Source organism: Lagopus leucura, unplaced genomic scaffold (assembly GCF_019238085.1).
Source record: "Lagopus leucura isolate 7727_CA_CO unplaced genomic scaffold, USGS_WTPT01 Super-Scaffold_100015, whole genome shotgun sequence".
Taxonomy (NCBI): domain Eukaryota; kingdom Metazoa; phylum Chordata; class Aves; order Galliformes; family Phasianidae; genus Lagopus; species Lagopus leucura.
The window spans coordinates 6,198,519-6,220,930 of NW_024962269.1; the positions used below are offsets into that span (position 1 = coordinate 6,198,519).

The 22,412-nt window shown below is 45.9% G+C and overlaps 1 protein-coding gene across 1 annotated transcript; it reads left to right on the forward strand.

Annotated features, from left to right (window-relative positions):
• Positions 1–1,535: 1,535 nt before the first annotated feature.
• On the forward strand, positions 1,536–22,412 carry GNB5 (G protein subunit beta 5). Its single transcript, XM_042875925.1, has 11 exons — positions 1,536–1,686; positions 4,912–5,048; positions 6,709–6,750; positions 7,366–7,442; positions 8,900–9,032; positions 12,707–12,850; positions 15,927–16,018; positions 16,143–16,191; positions 18,515–18,611; positions 19,528–19,694; positions 20,382–22,412. The coding sequence occupies exons 1-11, from the start codon at positions 1,575–1,577 to the stop codon at positions 20,391–20,393; spliced, it is 1,062 nt and encodes a 353-aa protein (XP_042731859.1). The 5' UTR covers positions 1,536–1,574; the 3' UTR covers positions 20,394–22,412.

Below are 22,412 nucleotides of genomic sequence, written 5' to 3' on the forward strand. Positions count from 1 at the left end.
ATTCCCAGGGAACAGAGAGTTGCAAGGCCGCTTGGCCACGTCCTTTCTTTGGAAATGTTACAGCTGTTGCGTGCCCAGAGCACATGCTCCCCATAGGCCTGTGAGCAGAGACTGCTGGGGCATGGAGCTGTGCCCTATACTCACACTAAGAACAAGCTGGGGCTTCTTTGTCGCATTTGGATTTTTGGAAACTAGTCCCTTTGGAGGGCTGGGAAGGCCCCAGATAAGGAGGGGGTAAAGAGGGGGCTGATTTAAGGATAAAAAAAAGTCACAAAACTGAGGTACTTAGAACACAGCAGGAGGAAGGATTCACACCGCTCCATCTGCCCAATGGGCCCAGGAGCCATCCCAATAGTCACCTGCAGCCCTAGGCTGTGAGGGAGCGATGGAACTGAGCGGGCTGTGCTAATCCAGACAAACTGCATTCCGGCACTGAGGTGAACAGTGGCTTTTTTTCCTTCTTAGAATCATGGAAGCATTGAGATTGGAAAGACCAATAGGATCGCCTCCAACCCATGTCTGTGACTGCTCTAGACCATGTGGTCTAGCCCACATGGGCAGCCTGTTCCAGTGCGCAGACACTCTGAGAAAAATTGTTCCTAATATCCACTCAGAACCTCCCCTGGCACAACTTGAAGCCATTCCCTCTAGTCCTATTGCTGCTACCTGGGAGCAGAGGCTGACCCTCACTTCACCACAACCTCCTTTCAGGCAGTTGTAGAGAACAACGAGGTTTCTCCTGTGCCTCCTCTTCTCCACACTGACCCATCCCAGTTCCCTCAGCCGCTCCCCCTAATCCTGGCTCCAGACCCTTCACAGCTTTGTTACCCTTCCCTGGATGCACTCCATGGCCTCAATGTCTTTCTTGCCCAAACTGAACACAGCACTCGAGGTGCGGCCTCACCAGTGCCAGTGCACGGAGACCTGCAGCTCCTGCTGGCTGCGCTCTCTGACACAAGCCAGGATGCCGCTGGCCTTTTTGGCCACCTGGGCACACTGCTGGCCCATGTTCCACCACAGTCTGCTCACACCCCCACATGCTTTTCCTCCGTGCAGCTTTCAGCCACTCTGCCCCAAGCCTGTAGTGGAGCATGGGGTTACTGTGACCAAAATGCAGGACCCGGCACTTGGTCTCGTTGAAGTGCCTGCAGTTAGCCTCAGCCCGGCAATCCAGGTCCCTGTGCAGGGGCTTCCTCCACGAGAATGCTGTGAGACAGTCAAAGGCTTTGCTGAAGCCACAGGGCTGGTGGTTTTGAAGGCTTTGCTGAAGAATAGAAAGATTACAACCTTCCCTCACAGCGCGTGCAAAGTCGCGGTACAAATGCGTTCTGGCACGCAGCAGAACCCCGCTGCCATGTATTTCTGAGCCAGAAAAGCCCCGGGGCCGCGGGCAGGGCTGGGTGCCCGGCTGCACCCGCAGCAGCGGACCGCCGTGTTACGGGGCGGCAGCGTGCGGGGGGGTCCGGCCCCGGCGCGTTGCTGAGGCAGCAGGAGCCTCCGAGCATCCCTGAGAGCCAGGCAGCAAACTCCTCCTCCCTCCCTCTCATCTGTCTCTCGCCGCTTCCTTTGCAAAGATGGCAACCGAGGGGCTGCACGAGAACGAGACGTTGGCTTCGCTGAAGAACGAGGCGGAGAGCCTGAAGGGCAAGCTGGAGGAGGAGCGGGCCAAGCTGCACGACGTGGAGCGTGAGCGGGGCCGGGCGGCGGGGCGGCGGGGAGCGCGGCCTGGCCGGGCCGGGCGGCGGCGGGCGGAAGGGCGCGGGCCGCCCCGGGAGGAGAGGCGCGGCCGGGGCCGGGATGCTGCCGGGGGGCGCCGTGACGGGCGGCTCCGTACGGGGCAGGACGCGCGGGGCGGGCCGGGGGCGGCGGGGGGAGCCCCGGGAGCGCCGGGCCCGGGCGCTGCTCGCGGCGGTACGGCGCGCATCTTAGGGATGGAACGAAGATTAAAGGCGGCCCGGGGGAAGTTGGTGGGGAGGTGCTTCAGCGAGGCCGGGATTTCACCCGAGAGCTTGTTAAGGAGAGTCGGTTCCTAAAGAATTGCTGAATATCAGCTGTGGAAGAATGAAAAGGGACTTATTTTTTTATTTTTTGGTCTGCAGTAAATAGAGCGTTTTCTGCTCTAAATTGGATGGTCATAATTTACACCCCGTCAGTAGGAATCATTAAGGAAAGGGGGACGGCCTAATTACAGAAACATTGCTTTAAATCGTCACATCCATACAGCACCACTGCTGTGTCAGTAGCAGCGGGGCCTCTCTTTGACAGACCCTTCGGCATACACTTATATCACCTTTGCTCAGGAAAGCATGGTTGGAGTGATGCTGTAAGAGGACATGATGCTGTAGTTGTAGGATATTTTCCTCTTTTCTCATACATAAAATCTGTAACTTACACTGAAAGGTGATGCTTGCTTGGCCATGATGTGGTTTCCATGTCCTTACACTCATGTAGGGCAGTGCTTTCTCAATTCTGTATCAGAGTTTTTTGTGCTTCAGTTATCCCCAAGAGCAATTTCTGCAGAAGTTATAAATTACAGAATAAAGCATCTCTTTCTCTCTCTCTCTCTTTTTTTTTTTTTTTCAATCTAAAATTGTATCTTTTGCATTTTTTCATTTGTGACCTTCCCTCTGTGGTTCCCAAAACAAACAGCTGGCTGAACTGGTACTGCCCTTATTTGTTCAGTGGGTTTGGAACAGCAGCTCTCAGAAATGTGGACAGAAAGAGGAAATACCAAACGTGCATTTGAGCCACAGTGTTACAGTTTTAGGGACTCAATTCTATCACTTAAAATTTGGGGTATAAATAAAGCAGTTTGTCCTGTTCAAGTGAGCCATAACTTTTTAAGGCCAGAAGATATCATTAGGACTTCCAGCACAGAAAAGATCAAAGACCCAGTGATATCTGCATCAAATCCGCGCTTCCTGTTAGGCCAAACCATATGCTCTATAAAAATAGCGTGTTTTATCTGGACCTTTGTAAAACCACGCGAGCTAATTACTGGCTGCAGCCGATCTATTTGTCTGAGTGCATAATTTTCAACTCTCCTGAAACAATGTCAGAGAACGCTTCAAAATAATTATCTGAGTCTGAAACCTGTGCTAAGCGGGCACAGCGTTATTATGGCTGTGGCTGGAGATAAGCATCCTCACAGAACGTAAAAGCCAAACCAGACAATTCCACAGAGTCTCAGTTGTGTTGACATAATGGAAACACTTTGCTATTGTCTGTGAAACGTTTGTTTTTTCAGATATGTTCTGGACACAAGTGTCTTTCCAGCTGCCATAATAACCTCCTGTCCTGTGTGTTCGTGTCTTCTGATTGGATCACTGAGCAGGTTTCAGTGGGTGAAAGTAGGGGGAAAATGTACTTTTTCCTGAGTAAGCCTATAGAATAGTTTCTCAGAAACTTGTTTCTGACCTCTTATTGGAAATAGCAGGGTCAGATGGTCAGGGATGGTGGGCAGTACTTGGCTCCAGGCTGGGGGAGGCTGGGCAAGCGGAGATTTCAGGCAGAGCGTTGCTCTGGCACAGCCCACAGGGCTGGTGGTTTTGAAAGACAACTCTTGAAAATCTAAACTACTTGAAATCAGCCTCTGCCTTAGGCAGAAATTTCTCCCCTGACCCTGTGCCAGGGATTGATCTTAAATGAAGGACGCCTGCAGCTGTTCTAGAAAAGTGACAAAGGGTAAAGCAGCAACGTTGCTCTAGAGCAGTCACCTGTCCCACAGGGCGTGGAGCAAGGCTCTGAAAAGCTTAACATTTCATCTGCCAGCTCATTAAAGCATGTGAGCTTCTGCGTTTATTTCTAAAGATTTGAATCAGGCATTGACCCCTTAGCTAGCAGCAGCTGTGTTATATTATCTTTCATCATGGGCAAACATGACATGGGATAGCACTGGATCCTATTATCATGGAACGGCCTAGGTTGGAAGGGGCATTAAAGCCCATCCAGTTACAACCCTCCTGCTGTGCTGCCACCCACCAAACCAGGCTGCCCAGAGTCCATCCAGCCTGGCCTCCAGCACCTCCAGGGATGGGGCACTCACAGCTCTGGGCAGCCTGTGCCCAGGCTTCACCGCCCTCTCAGTGGAGAATTTCTGCCTAATATCTAAATCTAAATTTCCTCTCTTTTTGTTTAAAGTCATTCCCCCTTTTCCTGTCACTGTCTTCCCCTGTAAAAAGTCAGTCTCCCTCCTTCTTGTAGGCTCCCTTCAAGTAGAGGAAGGCTGCAATAGGTCTCCCTGGAGCCTTCTCCAAGCCCAACAACTTTCTTCACAGGAGAGGTGTTCTGGCCCTCTGATCACCTTCATTTCCCTGCAGTCAGAGCTGTGTCTTGGCCTTCAGGACTCCCTTGGCCACCAGCAGAGCTGGCATAGCAAGAGGTCTCTGGTAGCTGGTACCTGTATCACACTGAGTCTCACACCCAGAACAAGCGTTTTACAGTGAAAACTTCTGAGATTTGATGCTTATCCCCTTCTTTGTATGATTTGTTCCTTCAAGATACAGCAGTGATCTTCAGTTCTGCTGAGCACCTCAGGGTATGCATTAGGCTGGGGATGCTCTTTCAAGCCACAGTCAGACTGAGGGTTTCCCTCAGTCAGTGAGAGGGAGGAAAGGGGTGAGTAATTGATTTTCCAGTTATACTTGGAAACGATAGCGTGCAAGTGCTTCAGCTTCTACAGCCCGGGAATTCAATTTGTGAGTGAGTTCATCCATATCTTTATTTGGTGGATATATTCATACACCTCCCACCTTGCTTTTATCATCTGCTAGTTCTGAGGCAGATTTTGTTGTCCTGCATATAGGCTCGTGTTTCTTGGATTAATTCCTCTAAGTGACGTTACTCACAAATGCGAAGGTTTTCTGTGGCAGAACTTCAATGCAAGGTTCCCTAATCATCTGCTGTTTGCAGTTCATCAGGTGGCAGAGCGTGTGGAGGCACTGGGCCAGTTTGTGATGAAGACCAGAAGGACCCTGAAGGGCCACGGAAATAAAGTTCTCTGTATGGACTGGTGCAAAGACAAAAGAAGAATTGTGAGCTCTTCCCAGGTATGCCACTGGATGGGTGTTTTTCAAAGACAGTGTTGGACACTATACAGATCTTCTAGCTGTACTATGTGCTGCTCTTTTCAAATGATAACTTTGCTCAATGTTTTCACCGTGCCCTTAATGCTGTACATTGCAGCATATTTGTTCAGAAAGCACAAATCTGAGCATAACTACACGCTAATACCCGAAATGTTTCTACTGCAGTCATATGGAGTTTTTCTCTGTATTCTCTAGTGCAAAAGAAAACAGATAGAATTCATCCAAGGTGAATGCATACTTTTATTGCCTTGGTCTTTACAGACTTAAAGTTTGGTAATGATTTCAATTGATGTGTTAACATAAAACAATCAGGAAAAGGGAAGGAAAGTAATATTAATGCTTCCAGAGACTTCTGTGTGCAAACATTTCTTCCACAGTCTGTATGATTGGTGTGCCCTTAAAAGCCTCAAACAATCTGCCAAAGTTACTGCATTTACTCGGGCATTTTGAGACTGTCCTACCACCTGCTCAAGCCCAGTCTCATGAGCTGTAGGAGGTAATGAGATAATTACTTTCTAGATCCCCTGGTTCATTGTGCACCCCGTATGGCAGTAAGTGAGCTCACTGCATCACACAGCTGTTCACTGACCTGTATGAAATCTGTCAGGGGTCTCACCAGAGGGATAAAAATAGGCAATCTACATTGCAAGCCACCTTCAGTTACTGTGAGATTTTTTTTACCATTCATGGTGATTCCAGCAAAGAGAATCAAAGTTTAAATAATTAATGTGATGGCTTTTTTTACTGGTTAAAATGCCACTGTGTAAATGAAAAAGCGAAACAGTAAAGTTGTAATGCATTTTGTCTCCATTTCTAAGAACTGAAATGAGTCCAGATATAGCAACAATTCCTGTTCACCAATAAACATTTCAGTTTCATGAAGTGGGGAGGATAACCAATGTGATGCACTTAAGGCAAAGTAACTGGCATGATTGTTGCTGGCATACACAAAGCGGTTAAGTTACTCTCAGTGGAGTGTTGTTACGATTGCTATTCAGCTGATTGTAGCAGTGGATAATTGAAGTAAGTGTAGCAAGAAATAAAGAGGAAAATAGAAAAAGACAGGAAAGAAAGATGAATAAACACTGCGGTGTCTGTAAATGATTCTGTGCGTGTTGCCAGCTGGGAAAATGACTTGTAATACAGGTCACCTCTTGTATTTGTAAGGCCTTGCACTGAGCCACCAATAGGTTTTACATGGAAGAAGTGTCTGTTTTTGCAGATGGTGATTGCAGGCTGGGGCAAACACATTGTGGCTGAAAGGAGGCAAGTGAGTGCTTGGTAGCAATGGCTTCTTGAGGTGGTTCCATTCCAGCTGTGTTCTGCAGACAAAAGGAGTTCTCATAAACATGCTTGAGATCCCTTTTAAAAAGAGATCAGTCTTTAATCCAACACCAGTAATCCCAAAGAAATAGAATTTTCTTTTTGTTAAAGAAATAACTAGCACTAGTGAGAAGCATCTCCTTGGTGCTTCACTGCAATCACTGTAATGTTGTTAAGATGGAGACACAAATGTCTTGAAGTAACAGATTGGGGGATAGAAATGAGCAACAGAATTTCCCCCAAATTTGGGAAGTAAGCTGACAGTTGTACCTCTCTCTGTTTGTGTGTTTTCATTTAGGATGGGAAGGTGATTGTGTGGGATTCATTCACTACTAACAAGGTAGGTGAAAGTCAGCAGCGGTCCAATTTCTGTGCATAGGGCAAACAACAGTGGGATACAGTGGAGTTCTGAAGGGCGAACAGGTGGCACAGGTGATACCTGCAAGCCTCCACCAGCACCTCAGAGCAAAGAGCCTACACACACCATCTCCCTTCACCTGTCTCTGAGGAAAGTCCCCATCAGGGCATTATTTGTCATGGTCTGCAGCATGTACCAATCCAGTCCTGTCACTGATGGGATGCCCCTGGGCTGGAGGAAAAGCCAGGCTAGTTAAATGGAAGTCTTCCCTGGGTAGCTACTATGCAAGGTGCCATGTGTGATCACCAGGGATTCTTAGCCATGGTGTTCACTGTGATATGATGATACTGGTTCTCCAAGCCCTGTCAGGGCTCTCCGTTCTTCAGACAGCTGTGAAAATACAGCTTGTTTCTAACTCACCGACGTATGTACCACAGTGAAGACATTTACAGCACCAAGTGGCCTCAATAAAACATACTCTATGTTCAGTCTGGGGCTTGTGAATAAGGTGGGAATAGTCAGGTAGCTATCCTCCTGCTGCTTTGCTGGGTTAGGGAAGTAGTGATGTCTAAGTTTTAAAGAGATTCTGTGTTTCAGGAACACGCCGTGACGATGCCGTGTACCTGGGTGATGGCATGTGCATATGCCCCGTCTGGATGTGCCATTGCTTGTGGGTAAGTTTCCAGTTTCCCCAGCTACTTATGCAGAGAGGCTTGATTTGCAGGAATCTCCTGGTGCCTTCACAAGATGCCGACAGAAGCTTGCGTGCCTTGATTGTGGATGGGAGGATTATATTCAGTGCCTCTGTTTCTAGTCCTATAACGGCTCATCCATTTTGTCTCCACTGACTTCAGTGCAATAACATCTGTTGTATAAGCATGGTAAATAATCCTCTTTCAGCATTTATATCATGGGTTAGGAATTCTGCATGCATGCAAGTTCTCTGTTCCAATTTGTGTGCATTGGATATATCTTCTAAGGGAGAGTGGTTTTAACCCTATTCTTTCTTTGCTCTCTTTCTTCTACGAGGTAGAGAGAAAAGTTGGATGATAAGGATTATCAGCACATGAATAGATCTTGCCAAGATGGAGTGGGGGGAAGTGACCTTGTCCTTGATAATTATCTTCAACTTTTCTGAGGGCTCAGGTTTGGAAAAATTGAGTTTCTGCAGGAGAGAAAAAAAAGAGAGAAGTTGGCAAGAGATCTTTTCAAAAGGGACTGGGTGGATCAGACAGACAAAGTAAGCTCGGGGCAAGAGAAGGAAACAAAGAGAGACTTTACTGTGCAGCTCACAAATATGGAAAAAAGATTCCATAAGTGTCTGTGGAGATGAAGTGCAGAAATTGTATGACTTTTACTATAACTTGAAGAATGACAAGGAACTCTTGTAAGAGAGACAGGGGAGACACAGTTGCATCGCACCACCTAGTTCTGTGTTTCTGCTGTGGCATTGGTTAAGTGCTGTGCAGTTAATAGAAGGCACAAAACAAGCACCTGCTGGAGTCCTGGAGATCCAGAACCAAGGCATGGCTGAGCTACCACAGCTTTAGAAAGGCATCAAGGTGGGCACAGCTGTCCAGGGAGACACAGCTTGACTGGTGTGACTGTCCAGGAGGGGCACACCAGCTGCAGGGGTAGGTGTTCTGGTGGTATTTTTCCAGATTTTCCAAAAGACCTTTTCTTCACATCCACTATTTGCTATACTGTCTCTTCCATAGGAGTTATATCAAATTTATTAATGTACATAAATAATGATGTTTTAAATGCTAATACAGTGACAGATGACAGAAAAATGGCACTCTGACTGAATAGAAAAAATTAACCCTGAAGTGACTGTGTCACCTTATAGCTCGTACTTTTGTAAGGTTTAGTTCAGTGCCATTTATAAACTTGATGAGGGTAAAAAATAGTGAGCCTCAGCTGTTGATGTGCTGTAACGCAGCCAGGCTGGTGAGGCAGCTGGGCTTCTCTGCACGTGAGGTCCAGGCCAGCACAATACAGGGAAGTTGGCGCTTTATGAGGATTTGGTAGCACAGCACTGACAGGTGGTTTCCTTCGTATCACCACTTGCCTTTTGTTGTTGCAGTTTTAACCAGTTCTCTCTGTTATTTGCTATTATTACTCTCTCCAGTGGCCTGGACAACAAGTGTTCTGTGTACCCTCTGACATTTGACAAAAATGAAAATATGGCTGCAAAGAAGAAATCGGTTGCAATGCACACAAACTACTTGTCAGCCTGCAGCTTCACTAACTCTGACATGCAGGTAAATGCATCCCCTGCCCACTGCCCACTGTCCAGCAAAGCCTAACATGAGCCACACTTGTATGCAATGCAGTAACCTTCCCTGCACAAGAGGCATTCAGCAGCCAGAGCCATATCCTGCCCCATGCAGGGACACTCAGGGGCAATGAACGTGCTGCAAAAGCTTTTGTAACAGCCGGTAACAGCCAGTGGCCAGGCTGTTGTGTCTGTGTCCTGCAAAAGCCTGTGTCTTCGGCAGAGAATGTTTGCTGGTACCCTCTGTGTTCTTTGCTCACTGGCTCTGTGCTGCCTTATGCTTTTAGGAGCTTGAACTAATGTAAATAGTTGAAAAAAATCCAACACCAGTTCAAGTAGAACTAGGCTGGGTGTTTGCTTTGCCAGCTGGTGGAGTGTGCATTGTTGCCTGCTTTGTTGTGGATGTCCAGACAACTTTGCTTTAATTCTTAGTATTTTTGAGCTCAAGGATGAGTACACAGAGATTCATCCTTGCCATGGTGTGTTCTCTTGAGGGAAAGCAGTGATGTTTTCCCTGTCTCACAGATGGAGGGCTGAGCACAAAGAGCAGTGAGTGCTCAGGGTCACTGTGGGACTCTATGTCAAAGCTAGGGACAAAACACAGATCATCTGGGACCAGACTAGTCTCCTCCTGTAGTGAATATCACACTCCTTTCCCCAGAAACACAAAGGACTATGAAAGGAGCCAGGGTAATCTCCCTGCCCACTCTGGTTTTCAAATTTGTATTGAAATTCTATTCAGTGCACTCAGGAAGAAAAGAAAAAAAAATAAAAGAAAGAAAAGAAAGCAGAAGGGAGCATTTAAATCATGCTCTGTGTCAGCAGAACTGCTGGAAAGAGAATACCTTGTTCCCCTCTTGCAGATATTTAGAGCTCTTCTGAAGGAAATACCAGCTCTGATTGCTTCTATTTCAAGACATGAGATGCCCAAAAGTATGTTGTTATTTGCCAGTCTGCCATTCTGTAATGACTCTGAGGTGCTAATTCAGGCCGATTGTCATGGAAACAAGTGGTGGAGGTACCAGGCTCGGGCTTGCTCAGCCCTGACCTCACCGTACAGGAGCCCTGCATAATTGGAAGGGAGTCTAAATGACCTGGAATGGCTGTGATGAGATACAAAACCAGTCATCTTTTTTGTTTTCTTGTCCATATCTATGTGTGTCAAGATTTAAATCCCATGAAAGGAAAACATTTATGTATTTTTCATAATAAAAATAGAAGGAAAAATTAAAAAATTAAGGGTTTTTTTTTTCCTCCTTATTAAATACAGCAAACTGTGCTGATATGCTACACCACAATGGATTAAGATATTTTATATTCAATGATTCTGAGATTTTTCTGAAGAAATTTTCTTGTGATTGATAGGCATGTGCTTTTAAGTGACTGTTTACAGCACTGTATGTTACTATTTAAACAAATACAAGCAAATGGCTTGGCTAAGCTTCTGTTAGAACACTGTTATATAGGGCATCCCAGAGAACCCCACATTGTTTCTCTTTTCTCCCTTTAGGTAATGGCCTAAGAATTAAAATCATGCAGTAATTCCAAGGGTGCAGTGTGCAACAGGACACTGTGCAGCTCTACTCTCCTGGCAGTGTCACTGGAGGACTTGCCCTGTCACCTGTCCTGGAGCAGCCCTGAGAAAGAGCACAGCTCCCCTAGTGCAGAGCTCCATAGCAGCCAGCACCCACCGCCAGAGCTGCGAGTGCTGCTATTCTGCCTCAGCTGCTCTCTGAACCTACACTCAGTTTTCAGAATGAATGTTAGGAAAGGATCTTAGAAACTGGTGTGTCCGTGGCATCTGGTGAGAGGTGGCTCATCGTTGATGAAAGCCAATCTCAGGCTGCACAGGTGCTGAAAGAGGAGGTGCCATCGTTGTTCTTCATCATGTTGCCATCCCAGGCTAAGAGGAGCACTGAGCTGCCAGCTGGGCAACCTGCACAAAACAGCCCAGGCCCCACAGATCAGTCCTGCCTGAGTGAGCTTCCCCAGCACAGAGCGCCTGGGAGCCTCACTTCCTAAATTAGGTATCTGCAGCTCTGCAGTGCGATAATGTTCCTCACGTGATGATGCTGTGTGTGTATTAATAGCAAGAGTTGGTTGGGTCTCGAGTGTTGTTCGTGGAGCAGGCAGCCATAGCACCAGTGTGACAGAGCTAAGGAGCAGGATATGACTGTGGGGAAGGCAGAGTGGCCCTTCTTGCTGCTCCCACCCCAGCGTCTGCGCTTATGGTGAGCCCCGGCGTGGCCCACTGTCCCCTGCCATGTGCAGCACTGCTTCTTGGTGCCAGAAGGGACCCATAGTGATCATCAACTTCAACTCCGGCATTAGCTGGAGCACTGGACTGCCAACAAACCTCTACCTTATGTCTTTAGCTATTCCTATTTCCATCAGATCTTTCTTTCTTACATGTTATTACAAGAGCAAATGCTCAGATCTGGAAGTTCTCATTCCTCACTCAGTACCTTCACTCTCCATCCGAGTGCAAACCATGCTCAAAATAGAGAATTTTATTAACCTAAGCTCAGAAACAGGTCAGAAAGACAATTCAGGACTTTCTTCTACTATTAACACCCCAGAATATCATTGTGACTTTGCAGGAGGGTTTGGAATGGGCTGTTCTGCAGCTTTGCAGACATTTGTTTTTAGGAGGAGTTTTTGGAGCACCCGTCAAACATGATCAGTGTTTAACTTTTATGCAACTCTGCGAATGGTTTCATGATCGTATGATCGTTTTCTTGTTAAGGAGTATTTTCTTTTTAATCTCTAATGGGATCCTCGAGTTTCCCCACTGAACATGATAATAATCTTTGCAGAAGATTTCACAAGGTCACAGAACTATAGAACATGCAGAGCTGTTCTGTGGTCATCCTAGTCTGTCCCATGTCTGTGCACAGAGACCTTTAAAATCTGTGACTGCATAACAGTTTTGGGTGCCAAGGGGAAATTCTAAACAACTGAACATCATCAGGCTTTAGCTGCAATCACAAGTGCTGATCACATGCTTGTAGCAGATGAGGGAAGCTGTGAGCTCTGTTTGGTCAAGATCTGTTCAAGCTTTTTCACACATAAATGGTTTTGGACAAGTGAGAGGTGATGGACTTGTCAAACAACTGTCTAGACAGGCTTGCTTCCCTTTCAGAATACCCATGTCTTAAGCCCAATTCATTGGTTTGCATCTGGTAATTTCAAGCAGAAAAAAAACTTGAGGAGTTAAGCGGGTAAACCACAACAGGCATACTTAACACCAACAGTTCTTTAAGCAGCTTGAATTCCAGCAGCCTAAAGTAGAGTTAAATACAGGGGCAGATAAAAATACCAGTCTGGTTCTACCATCCCTTTGGAGGATTTGGAAATATCAGGAGATCTCTGATGGCATCTGTTCTCCAAACCCCACTGCACAAAACTGACCATTACTGAAACACTATGTAGTTATAGCTGTGTCAGTTCTCCTTTTCTATCCACTCTCACTTTTTACCTTAAAAGTTAAAAACACAAACTCAGCTTAGAAGAGGATTGTTTTTATGGCTTTGATTTATTGTATAATATTTCTTGAAGTTAAAGCTGTCCTTGGCATACAGATAGGATGCCAGTAGATTCTTTGAAAGCTTGATTATCTCTTGATTTTTGTGCCGTGACTTTCCTTGCCATGTTCCACAGATCCTGACAGCAAGTGGAGATGGGACCTGTGCTCTGTGGGATGTTGAGAGCGGGCAGCTTCTGCAAAGCTTCCATGGGCATGGAGCTGATGTCCTGTGCCTGGATCTGGCTCCTTCAGAAACTGGAAATACATTTGTCTCTGGGGTAAGAAGGAGCTTCCTATCATCATATCAAGTTAAGGAAGGTGGGAGGGAAGAGGCAGCAAAACAGGAGGCTCGTGATCTTATTGAAGAAGCGTTGGAGTATGCGGTGGGAGCACCACTGCAATCCTCTCATTGCAAGCAGATGTCTCAATCTGGAGTAAATTAAACTTCTGACTGTGGGGTCAAACCCACCCTCTCAGTGTGACCACGGTTATGCTTACTTAGCAGATTCCATCCCACACCAAAGCAACTCAGCCCGAGATCAAAACAACACCTCTCCCAGGAAGGAACGGGCTCAGAGCTGGAGCTGCAGGCTCATTCTGCAGACAGAGGTGTGAGTCCACCACAGCAGACACCCTTCTGCTTTTGGCTCTGTTGTGCCCAGCTCTCTGGAGCCGGGCAGGGTGTGCCAGCGCGTGCTCGGGGCACCAGTGCAGGGCTGTAAATAATGCACATGCCGCTGTGTTGCTCAACCACTCCCCAGCAGCCAAGGAGTAGCTTGGGCGCTGGCTGGACCCTCGCACAAGTTGGTGCAGAGAGATAAGGTGTGGCCACATCTTCAGCTGTTGCTGAGCCCCCTATGCTTTCCAGTGGTACAAGAAGCATTCAAAGACCCTTCGTCAGCCACATGCTGTCCGCTGCTCCCCATGCCCTGAGGAACACGCAAACCTCGCTGGGGCCACAAGACTGATTCTGGGGAAGTATCAGGGCACCTTCCCAATGGTGTCCTGCTGCTGAAGGAGCACCGCCCAGGCAGCTGAGCCATGGCTACACAGTAAGGCACAACAAGGCATAGAGGTGAATGTGGTGGGTCTTAGCTCCTTTTTGAGGGAGTGCTGGTCCTTCCCACCTCAGAAGCCAAGTGTGCAGGTAGGAGCTATTAGGAGCTGGGAGATGAGCCCTTGCTACCAGTGACTGCTTATGGTACTGGTGATGGCACAATAGGTCCTGTGCTTGCTGATGGAAATGGCCCTTGTGCTGGAGGGTACTGTCTGTCAATCAGAGGATTCCACTTGTGCACAGAGTCGCAGTCCTGTCCCTGCACGATAAATCTGGACCTCTTCAGTTACAGCTCTTTTTATCAAATTTGGCGGGCCCACCAGGAGCAAAGCCTAGCACGTTGGCTTGGTTTGCCTGCTGTTAGCACAGCTGCTCTGAAGCGTGACTGAAAGCTAATTCCATCTGAGTGCATTTACTCCTCCCGGGCTTTCCTGCCACTGAGCTCACTTCCCAGAAAGGACAGATTCATTCTCCCTGGGAACAGCTCGGCTTATTATAGGGCAAAGAATCGCAAGCAGCTATGGTACTGCTAAGAGAATATGTCATACTTTGTCAGTATAGCAGCTTGGGCATGTCTGTGCTCACAGAGACTCACTTAACTCATGAAAAGCAAAACACCACTTTGGTGAAGGTCTGTCTTACACTGAGCTGATGCTGGCATAGCCAAAGTGGTACAACGTGAATGTACAGTGATACAGAGAGACTCCCTGTACACTGGGGCTCTGCAATACAGCAATCCTGAGCTGGAATAAGCAATGCAAATGCAACAGCATGTAGAATGGGAGCTGTTATATATAATCTTTAAAAATCACAGCATGACTTATAGAGCTGGGTGAGATCAGGGCTGAGCCCCAGGCTGTTGTGCCCTTGGAGCATTGCTCCTTGGGGCGAGGTGGGTAGCACTTGTGGAACCGTCTCTCCACAGGTGCTTGCTGGTTTCTCCTTCAAACCTTAGCAGTCAAAGCAGCAGCTTGTCAGTTTGGTCTTGGCCCCAAACTCCCAGGGAGGTCAGTAAGAATGGTGCACATGGGAGCAATGCAAAGGGCTAGGCTAGGCTAGGGCTGTGGCAGAGCTTCTGAGGGAAATGTGCTGAATCCAAAATGTTCTCAATGCAGTGTGGTTTCGCCTACACAGAAACTGCAAGTTGGTATGAAGGAACATTTTAATAATGAATAACTTAAATAATGACATCATTGGTAAAAAGCTGGGGTTTCATTTTACAGGAGAGTTTCAAAAAATAAAGAGACACTAGAACTGTGAAGAGAGTTAATTTAACCAGCAATTACATTTGCTTAAAAATAAATAATGCGTGGCACAGTCTGCTGAGCAGCATGCACCAGCACAGCAGGAGCAGCAGCTGACTGGGCTGCTCTGTGTTTCCCATACAGCATGGAGGCAACAGGGACCCTTTTGGAGAGGCTGAGTCACCCCCAGAGCTGAGCCTACTTTCTGCCTTTCCCCAGCTGGGTTGTGTTTATTAAAACCTCCCATCACTCTTAAAAGAAAAGTCTATGCTCTTTTTATTGCTGCTGCTATTGTGACAGCACTGAAACACTGCAGCTGAGAGCAGGACCAACTGCATGCTCCTGCAGGTATGAGAGGGTCCGTTACTGAGGACATCACTGGTGCCAAGCACCTCTTAGGAAGCACTCAGTCCTTTCAAAGCACAGCTTGGGTGGCTTAGAGCTTGATGATGAGCTGAAATGCTGTCATGCTTCTTTTCTCATCCAGCCTTGCCATTGAACATGTACATGCTACAGGTCATGGCAGGAGTTAACTGGTTTGGCAAGAGACATTTATTTCAGTTTCAGTGTATGAAAAGCATTTATCATAAAACTTTTAATGCTGGGTATTAATATTTATGTAGAGCATGTGAAGCAGTAAGGGAATGAGTCAGTCATACAGCTCTGCACCGCAGGGAGACTGCAGATGCAGTGGCAGCATGAGCAGAGCAGGGCACTGAGTGCTGGTCAGTGTGAACACACCCTGCCCTGTATACACAAGGGCCCCTCTCCCTCTGACCTCGCTGTGCCCCACAGCAGCACTGCCCCCATGCTGCTCTGCAGCACCCGCTGAGGTGCCAGCCCTTGTGGCACACTGCCCTCCTCACTGCAGATGCATCAGGTTCTGGGGTACCAGTGTGACAGGTTGTGGGGCTGCTTTGCTGGTTAATTCCCCTTGGAGCTGTGACGTTCAGAGCCCTGTGAGTGTAGCTGGTTTTGAACACATGTGTTGGATACACGAGGGGTGCATGTCACTATCTGTACAACTGTAGTGAGTTTCTTTTGTCTTGATAGGGATGCGACAAGAAAGCCATGGTGTGGGACATGCGGTCTGGTCAGTGCATCCAGTCATTCGAAACCCACGATTCAGACATCAACAGCGTCAGGTCAGTGTGTTTGTGGGAGAGGACACACTTGGGATGCTGAGCCATGCACTGCTTCTGTTTTTGAAGCCTGATCTCATCCAAATAACGTAATGTGTTCTGCCTCTTTTTTTTCACTCATGCACAGATACTACCCAAGTGGAGATGCTTTTGCCTCTGGTTCAGATGATGCCACGGTACGTTGATTCAGCAGCATAATTCAGAGTTCTGTTGCCTCTCAGGTCAGATTGTTCTAAAAGCCTAACCACGGAAATCTGCCAGTGGCTACGCTGGGCCTGCAACACCAAGGTTATAAGACTATAATATAAAAATATTAAATACTGTGTATATAAAAATGTCTAGTAATGCTTTGTAGGTCACCACTGCAAAGTTTTCTACATGAGGTACTGCCCAAATCTTAATTTCAGATTTTCTGTGTTTTGAAGTTTCATGATCAAAATTAGCTGTCTTACTAGAAGAGATTTGGCTTCATATAGTTAGCCACAATCAATGTAGAAAGAACTAGATAAATCCTGCAGCCGATCAGAGACAGCAGCACAATGCAAGGGAACACATGTGCATGTCACAGCAAGCAGAGGGGCTGTGGGCTTGGCGTGGAGCTGTGCAGATGCAGCCAGTTGGCCTCAGCAGCTCTGTGCATCCTGAGGGCAGTGAGCAGGCTGGCCCCCATGTCCATCTTCTCCCTGCCAACCTGACTCACTGTAATGAGTCACTGCATCCAGGGCATCCTAGTGATACAATAGCCCTTCTTGGATCTTATCTGTCTATGAGTAAGCTGGTAGGAGGACACGGTATGTATTGACTGGTAATGTTAGACATGTAACTGCAACTGGAGAGCAGACCTTCAGGAGGCACCTGACACCCTTCTGCTTTGTCAAACATCACACTGAGTGCAGGAGGGTGAAGAACCTTTCTGAGATACTTTGGCCTAGAAGCATGTTCTGAGTCTGCTCCAAAACTGGCTCACCTCAACAGAACCATTCCTGTTTTCTTTTCTGGATGTGTGCACTGCTTTTCAGGTTTTAGAAGCTTCTATTGTAAATTAATACCTCCAGCTGTATGGGGAGCCCAGTGCATCTCTGCACATTTGGTTGTGGTACTGTGAACATTTAAGATGCTGAGAGAGTGAGAAGAAATTGTCCATTGTTAAATTCCAATTAGAGTGCTTTCTTTTGATTCCCAGTACCACAAGCTTGGCTCCTGTTTGTACTAATTATTTTGACCTGATGGGAGAATGGGAAATGCCATCTTTGTACTTTTGACAGAAGTTTTGGCAGTTTCCACCCATGTCATTTTTAAGCCAAGGGGTTGGTGTTTTCCTGTTACAGACTGATGTGCTGATGGGTATCTCTGACCTGACTGCATACTTAGGGATTTTGAGGAACACGTAGTTCTGACTGCGTGGAGGAAACCATAAAAGTGAGCTCACACAGTAGTACTCTCACCTGAGGTGACCCTTACTCCCTATCAGGACAGTCTGTCAGAATTATTCATTCATGGAAACATGGCCATTTCATACCTTGCAGCTTCGCACAGCCCTGCCAATGGCACAGCCCCTCCTTTATATGCAGGCTGCTCATCAGCTGTTCTTCACAAGTTAAGTCCTAATATTAAGAAATCCAGCTGGTCGGGGCTTGCTTAAGCTTAACATATTAAGGAAGGTTTTCAGTTCAAATGTTTGAAAAGCGCTTTGTGATTTCAGGGCTAACAGATTACCATTGTGAATGGCAATGAAATCTGGTCTGTCTATGCATTCTTTCCATGTTAAGCAAGCCAAAGTGTGCTGGGAGATGATAAGGGTTTTAGAGTGAGTGGGGATTTTCCATAAGAAATGAAAACCAAAGATCTGTATGAAAAATGTATTATCTCACCTAAATTATTTTCACGTAGGTTCTTCAAGCAGACAGACCTCATGTTCAGCCAGAGGCTGCTTGCTGTCCTGTCTGATGGTGCAGAACAGCATTGAGGCTCCCTTCATGCCAAGGGGCCGGCCTTAGCACCATACCATGTGGGCAGTATTAACAGAGCTGACTGGAGGTTTAATTCTGTGTCTCTGAAGCTCCTGCTATGGCTGAAATGTTCATCTTAGAGAGTGTGCCAACAGCCAGTAAGTAGGCAGCAGGATACCCTAACACAGAAAACCACAGAGCGGAAGCAAGAGAGTAGGCTGGGAGTGGGAGAAATTCCAGGAAGCATCCATGGCCCAAAACAAAACTGCTCTCTTTATATCAAGGCAGGAAGGAGATGTACAGAAGAGGTTTGGACAAGCAAGCCCTGCACTCAGTTTGTACAAAGCTGCCTGGTTTTGTTCAGATCCTCATTAGCTTCTAGAGGAGTCCCAGTTGTAGTGGGCAGAAATAACAGAAGAAGCCAAGCAGCCATTTTCTGTGATACCTGCTAGGCTGCAGGCCTTCCCACTCACATTTTTTCAATGAAAAGTGGTGGCCATTGACTCCAATCTCCACTGTGACACATATGTTGTTTTTGTTTTAATATCAGTGCCGTTTGTACGACCTTCGTGCAGACAGAGAAGTAGCAATTTATTCCAAGGAGAGCATCATTTTTGGAGCATCCAGTGTGGATTTCTCTCTCAGTGGTGAGAACTGAACTCAGGAGGTGGTGGTATTGGTGTTGGGCTGGTGGCAGAATGTCAAATTTTGTCAGTTTAACTTGACAAAGCATTTGAAAACCAATACTAAATACCAAAATCTTTCTCTGTAAATTAAAACTACTCGTTATGTTGCCCAGCTGACTTTGTAGCAGTGAAAAGTATTTTCCTGGTCATGCTGAAAGCAGAAAATATTTTGCCATTAACTACGGCTGGGCTAGAATTTCACCATCATTATTAAAAATGCTTCAAAGGAAACATGAAATGTAACTTGACTATAACGCACGCTTACATAAATAGTTTATTAAAGGATAATAAATGATTAATAGAAACTCAAAGTATGTTAAAAGAGTACGAAGGCAGAGCCACTACTGTCTTTCACTGCAGATCCAGAGATGTGTGCTTGAGTCTTCTCTGCCTCCTCCCAGCCCTGCTCCAGGGGCTCCTGCAGGGCTGAGCATGGGGCGAGCTGCCCTCCACCCAGCACACTGACAGATGTAGATGGATTTGTGCAGGTCACGGGCACCACAGCTGGTCCCACTGGGGACAAAGAATCACCAATTTGTCCACTGATTGTTCAACCATTTGTATTCAACTCCTCATGCGAAGTCTGAGCAAAGTAATGTTGGCCTTCGTTAAATGATGAAGTGCTCTCTGGTCAGCTGTCATCTGGGCTGATACCCATCTCTGATGACTAAGCAGATTCTATATAATTGATCTCAATTTTAACTATATTTTCAACTAATTAATTTTCTAATTATTTTAGTATTTAATAGGGATAACAGTGCGGCAGTGTGTGTGGGTCAGCATGGGAAGGCTGGGCTGCTGCTTGTTTCCCCTTGCTGCAGTAACAATTTGTCGTCCACTAAAGAATTTGTTTTTTGAAATGTAATTCTGTTTGTAGGTCGTCTGCTGTTTGCAGGTTATAATGATTACACCATAAATGTCTGGGATGTGCTGAAAGGATCCCGTGTATCTATCCTGTTTGGACATGAGAACCGTGTCAGCACCCTGCGGGTCTCTCCTGATGGGACTGCGTTCTGCTCAGGGTCCTGGGACCACACTCTGCGAGTAAGCATGGGGGCACCTGGCTGGTTTGTCTTAATAGAAAGGGGCGAGGGCAGGGGTTAGGACAGGAAAATTGACTCTCCAGGTTCCTTTCATTGTCTAAAGGAGGCTGTAAGAAAGAAGGGGACAGACTCTTTAGCGTGATCTGTTGCGATAGGAGAAGGGAAAATGTTTACAACCAAAAAGACAGGAGATGTAGATTGGATACAAGGAAAACATTTTTACAGTAAGGGCAGTGAGTGATGCACAGGCACAGGTTGCCCACAGAGGGGTGGGTGTCTCACTCCTGGAGACACACAAGATGAGTCTGGAGGAGCTCTGAGCTCCTGATGGAGCTGTAGGCATCCCTGTTCAGTGCAGGGGAGTTGGACGGGATGGCCTTTAAAGGCCCCTTCCAACTCAAATGATTCTATGACAAATATCTAAGATACAAAATCATGCAGTGTAAAATGTGAACTGAAAATTCAAATTGAAAAATTGCCACACAGGGCTCACAGAGCTGTTGAAGCCAAGGAAATTCTGAAGTTTCTTCTTAAATGGTATCACTGCTGCTGGTACCCTGTACCACTAATCTGACTGCCTTGGCAAACTTTAATTTAGTATTTGATTTATTTTTATATTTTATAGTATTTGAATTAATTTAGTATTTAGTATTTAGTCAGTGTCGTTATTGTTCAACTCTTTCTGCAGATCTGGGCTTAACATGAGATCCTGCGTGCAGAATCCAATGAAGACTGATGACCTGGACTGCAAAAACAGCTAAAGAAGGCTCCCTGAAAATCAGATATTCATTACTCTACAAAGGGGTGACACTGAACCCACAGATCAACACAGCTAGTAGAACATAATCTGCTTGAACACATAGCAAACATAAACTTGTGGTAAAAGTTAATGATTTTGATTCTGTTTTGAAAGTATTTTATTAGAACTAGATTAGTTAATTATAAATGGACTTTTCTCTGAAGTCGTCTGTATCATAGAAATGAGTATTTCAGTGCACATTATGTATTTATTTGCATGATTTGAGTTCCTTTTTAGAGCAAAAAAAAAGATTCCTGATTTTATCAGGTTGTAGCATCAGGTTTTGGAAACATTCCATAGTGGTGCATTGAATTTTGGTGTTGAAAAGTGGGAAGAAAAGCAGCTTTGATGCTTTGTGATGTCATTGTGGCTGACTGAACCATGATAGTAAGCAGAGGCCCCGTTGGGAAGGTACCAGTTGTCATAAAAATGTATTTTTTGTACAGAAGAGAATCCTTTAAATCCCTGCTTTTTCCTACTGTCTTTTTAGATTGAAATAAGTATTTCGTCTCTGTTACCTGAAGATAAAGAATCTAAATATATACAAAATGATAAATGCAAAGATGAGGAATATAAACATGATTTACATAATCATGAGGTAGTATTTAACCAGTAGTTTCTTAGAAATCTTTAATTGTATCACTTGGTGAGTGAATTTTCTTTACTTAAAGGATACTACATGCTAAGCACTGAGGGATACTAAACACTAAGCTCTAGCACAATTACACTGATGGTCAGGTCTTTTCCAACTCAGTCACAGTTATTCTATGATCATGATTCTTATTTGCATTTTGAGCAGTTCACACCACTGGGCAAGGTAATGTAGCCTTAAATGTGCGTTAAGGCAGCATGCTCCCATGTTGAGGTCCTTGGGTAACATCAGAGCAGCACAAGTTCATGCCAATATGGGCCAAATCTTAGAAGGCAAACTGCACAGCCCCTGCTTGAACAGCTCTCCTACTGGAGTGAGGCACTGCAGTTGTATGAGTAGTATGCAGTATGGGTATGAGAATGGATGGCAGCGAGCTGCTGGGGCCTGCTGTGAGCCAAATCCTGCCTGTGCAAGCCACTGGACCACGGAGCAGCTGGGCTTCAAAGAAGCTGGCCACATTGCTTGCAGTATCCGCTCTGTGGGTGTACAGAGATGTGGTACTAACTGGTGGGACTACCCCTACATGCAGCTGATGCTGTACAATTAAGATTTATTCAGATAAAGCTGAGATATAGTTGAGCATAGAACTATTTGTGTCTGTAAATGTATCTGCATTCATACATTGAGAGCAGTTGAGACTACAGCGTGTCACCTTTGCTTATATGAATGGGTGCTGAGTCCAACATGAGCAGGGATGCAAGGAGAGAAGTGCTGGATAGCTGCTGGGGGCTGGCACAGCCTGGCTTGAAGGAGGCACATCCTGAACAGATCTGAGTAAGGTTTGTGTTCAGACTGGAACAAGATGAAACAAGCCATCACTGCAGTTGGCCATGCACGTAAGTTTGAAAATATCCTTGCTCTGTTTAAAAATGGGATTTTAAAAATATATAGAGATTGTAATAGAAACAGAGTTTTCTCATTCATGAAAACATTGGGTTTCAATGAATCCATGACCTGTTAAATTAGGACACTGATATGTGTATCAGCCTTCAGTCCCTCATGAAATCTCAGTTGTTTCTGCTTCTAAAAGGCAACCCTGATGCTTTGGAATACTTGTGGCAAACAATCCCTGTAACAGATGCACTACAGAAATTGTAATGTCATATAGAGCTCACTGTGCAATATTGAGTCAATACACTGTACACCTTTGATCAAAAGATATTAATGTTTAGATAGTATTTATTGGTAAGATATTTGTTTCAAACATACTGCATTGTGTTGATACTTACGAATGGCCTAAATACAATAAATTGTATTTTGCATATTGA